Consider the following 4,148-nt stretch of genomic DNA (forward strand, 5'->3'; position numbering starts at 1 on the left):
GGTAATGCGGCACGAAATTAAAAATGTTGATAAGTTACCGACGGTATCGATTATCGACATTTTTAATTCCATTATGACGGCGCCACGGTCCCGTCGAAGTTCGCTGTTTGCTTAAGCATCCTCTTAATTGGTACTAATTTTTATAAACTGATAGTAATAAAAATGTTATGTGTGTAGAAGTTTATAATGGCTGCGTTCCGATATATACTGTATACGCAACATGAACTATTAATTTTCAGTACTGACAGTGAATTTCGGAACGTACACTGTTAAAAATTTCCGTTGTAAAATCACAATAAAAGTGTTGGAAGCTTTTATCCAACTAAAATGTGCTGTAAATTTAAAGTACAGCTATGTTGTGTTACCACAAGATGTTATTTGTAATTTCACAACATAACTGTACTTTAAATTTACAGCACATTTTAGTTGGATAAAAGCTTCCAACACTTTTATTGTAATTTTACAGTACTTATTGTTTCATCCCAGTTGAAAGTTACAAGTACGTAATTGCATTAACGATTATGCATTTATGATGTTATGTTAATAGAATCATATAATTTTTTAACCGCTGGGTCGTAGGTCGATCGCTTTGACTTCGATTTTGTCGTCCCCGTTGGATTAACACTGAAGAAAATTCTAGAACAATTAATACATGCAATATTAATTAAAATAATGAATATTTATACAGGATCTTAAAAAAATCATTTAGTATTTATATGTACCGTATTAATGTTAAATGATTTTTTAAACCCTATATAAAACATTTGTTTGAATTGCTTGATTTAATAATAAAATGTATCTAATAAGTTCAGGGTATAATGTATAGTTATGAAAATTTATTAACTTATTAATAACGACAACGATAATAACATTTATGACAAAAATTATAAAAATATTACTACACCTTTGTATAAACTCCAGAGATTTAGATGTACTTCTGCAATAACATAAGCTGAAGATGTAATACATCAGGAATGTTAATTCAAATCCCTGTAAAATAGACTTTGTTTTACAACAAATTTTGCCCTCTACTATAACTGCACAGCTTGTATTTTCATCAAACAGCGATGCTCCTGTAATATAATATATAAATAAAATAATATTAATAAAACCAAATACAATTTAGAACGATCTGAGCATGGATATACATAAATATTATTGAAAAAATTGAAATTGAAACTAATTTTTACTGTGTGCGTATGTGCATGTATATATGTGTATAAATAAGTGTACATATTTACACATACAAATACACATATAAAATCAAATTGCTATTTAGCCGGAGTCGTATGAAATGCGTGTCGGAATTATTCACGCATCTCCGACTGAACAGTGTAATTTTGAATTTCAACAACAAGAAAAAAACAACAATATTAATAATAATAGTAATAATAATATATACACCTTCTATAATTAATAGAGGAGTTGAAGTATCCGCAAATGATTCGAGTTTTTCTTCCGTCAATGTATCCTAAAAAGTATATATTAATTTACTATACATTAATTACATGAAATAAAATATAAAATACAGATATATATCCACTTCTTACGACTATCTCGACTTATGAATTTTCGGACTTACATACAAGCGGCATGCTATAGACTAAAAATAAACAACTAGATTATAACAAATCTGATTAACGAAGCATTTAACCAGTAATCCAAATGAAATATTAATTTTATAATGCTAATTATTATATTAAAAGTTTTATTTTTAAGAAAACATAATCTTGTTTTTTAATCACTTGTTGAAGTTAATTTGTGTTTAAGCTAAATATTAATTTTATAATAGCAAACATTAAGAATTATATTTAAAAAAATTAATTATTTGCTAAACAGATCTGTAATCGTTTTTAGTAATAAAATAATTATTTTGAATAAAAAATGTGTTATTCGTATAAAATATAAATGTTATTTAACTTATAAATAAATTCGATTTACGAATAAAGTTTCGGAACGTAACTCTGTCGTAAGTATTAGAGGCATATCTGTACGTACATTCTAAGTGCTGAATTTCAAACAAGTTAGTAAATTTAATTTAAATTAAAGAAGTAAATCAATATGTGTACATAATTGGTAATATAATGATTAATGATTATTTTAAAAAATTATGAAATATTTTCTTTTTAGATCATATTTTTTCAAGTAATATTTAATAAATGCACTCACATTAATGACTCTGAACATCATGTCTGGATTTTCTTGGAAATAATGTAAAATTAACGGAAAAATCGCCAAAATCAATGGAGTTTCTGACGCTAAATCGTTAGCCGCTGTTGCAGATTCAGTTAATACATTTTTAAGTACTCGAAGTTGCGTTTTTCTGTTTGTTGACTTTTTCAGTTTATGCTTAATAGTAAACTCTTCAATAAATACATGAAGTTTCTTATATATTTTTCCCACATTTTGATTCCATATGGTGTTGACTTTTTTGCCTAATAGTATAGAAGCATGCTGAATTAAATATTTTGGCTCCATTAAAAGCGGCCATGTTTCCAGACAGGAGTAAATTGTTCCTTTTCTATGATTAAATTCGATTCTCTGCAATGGATAAGTTTGTTGAAGCATCTCTTTAATGCGTGGAATATTACGATTTGATTTAATTGATTCTTCCTTAAGCCAATTTTGTTTCACACGCTGACTATCCATTGTTTCATCAAATGGTAATGAAGGCTCATATGCTACACAGCCGTACTCATCGGTCTCAGAAATTTGCAACTTCTTATCTTTTTTTTCTACCGTTGAACCAGAAGAATCGGCTGATTCCTGCATTTTTGCTGCCAATTTTATGCGTCGATTGTAATGTATTTTGGTGTATAATTGACAAAATAGTGACTCTGATCCATCTCCTAGAACTGCACCATCAATTTCATCCAAGAATGATCGTGGGTATTTGCGTACTATTCGCTGCGCTATTTTTCGAGATGTACTTCTAGATTCAGTTTTTAACTGATGAACTTGATATTCCGCAAGAATTGAAATCATAGCACGTCTATGAGCAGGCAATGGTGTTTTTCTATTTTCGCATGCTTCTATTAGCTGCTTCGGAAATTTGTACCATGGTATCGGTTCTGTTTCGTACAAATCTGTACTAATACTGTTGACACTTATTGGTATCGGATTGGAGTATTGTATGGCAGAGGCTCCTTCAGAAGTAGGTACTATAATAGGAACATTCTCTTTTGTACTTGTAGGATCCACTTCTTTTAAATCTACCATTGATAAAACATCCTTTGACTGACTGACGTTTGACTTGTCATTAGATATTGATAAATTTGTATCATCTGCAAATGTAAATTATTATTAAGTAAATTATACAACCAAATAAATTTAAAAGAATTATACTTTAATCGATATAGTAATTTGCAACAACAAAATTATTATTTACCTTACCTAAAATAATAGGTATAATTTTTATATCAGATTGATCTTGTATTGAGTTTGAATCTAATACTGTGAGTAGCATTTCATTTTCCGGATTATTTAACCCAGTATCAGTACAAAGTCCGTCATTTTGGCCACATAAAATTTGTTTTTCGATAAGCGTTACTGTAACCGGTGTAGGGGAGCTATCTGACAGAGCTATTAAAACTTTATCATCATGTATTTCAGTTTTATCTTGTAATACAACCTATAAGATTCGAAAAACCAGCATAACCAATATAAGTTTCAAGTGTATTTGTATATTTTACCGAATATTTACCGTATATTCCACGTTTGGAAGACCTAAATGCTGTATGCTTGTATTAATTAAATCTTTGAGATTATCGCAAACTACTAAAGTTTTTCTTGAAAATTCTTGTCCTATGACTTTAAATATGGGCATTTTGCTGAAAATGCAATTAAAATACAGAGTATTTAAATTAAATTAATACTTAGTTAAATAAATCTAGAAGTCACTATTTTGAAATAATACAATTAACATACTAATGTTGCTTGATGTTTCCAGTATTATAAAGCATTTTCGTTTATAAATTTAAATACGCTCATTAACCAAGGCATGCTTCAATTTAATGCCTTTTATAGTGTCTAATGTATAAATATGAAGAGGAACATGGTTTAACGTGTTAATATTTAAGCATTCGTATGTTTTATTTTCAGTGGCAAACATCAATTCGTAAAAGCGTAATATAGGATTAAAGGTTGTA

General features: G+C 28.6%; 2 protein-coding genes across 2 annotated transcripts; both read right to left on the reverse strand.

Annotated features, from left to right (window-relative positions):
• Window positions 1–473: 473 nt before the first annotated feature.
• Window positions 474–2,571, reverse strand: LOC118647058. The gene is made up of 4 exons (XM_036291234.1): window positions 2,170–2,571; window positions 1,405–1,471; window positions 905–1,073; window positions 474–636 (listed from the first exon to the last, which is right to left on the reverse strand). The coding sequence occupies exons 1-4, from the start codon at window positions 2,566–2,568 to the stop codon at window positions 528–530; spliced, it is 744 nt and encodes a 247-aa protein (XP_036147127.1). The 5' UTR covers window positions 2,569–2,571; the 3' UTR covers window positions 474–527.
• A 43-nt stretch (window positions 2,572–2,614) lies between these two features.
• LOC118646510 lies at window positions 2,615–4,148 on the reverse strand. The gene is made up of 5 exons (XM_036289581.1): window positions 3,928–4,148; window positions 3,704–3,830; window positions 3,394–3,631; window positions 2,686–3,284; window positions 2,615–2,641 (listed from the first exon to the last, which is right to left on the reverse strand). Exons 1-5 carry the CDS (start codon window positions 3,960–3,962, stop codon window positions 2,615–2,617), a joined length of 1,026 nt encoding a protein of 341 aa, XP_036145474.1. The 5' UTR covers window positions 3,963–4,148.

This window comes from Monomorium pharaonis, chromosome 1 (assembly GCF_013373865.1).
Source record: "Monomorium pharaonis isolate MP-MQ-018 chromosome 1, ASM1337386v2, whole genome shotgun sequence".
Taxonomy (NCBI): Eukaryota; Metazoa; Arthropoda; class Insecta; order Hymenoptera; family Formicidae; genus Monomorium; species Monomorium pharaonis.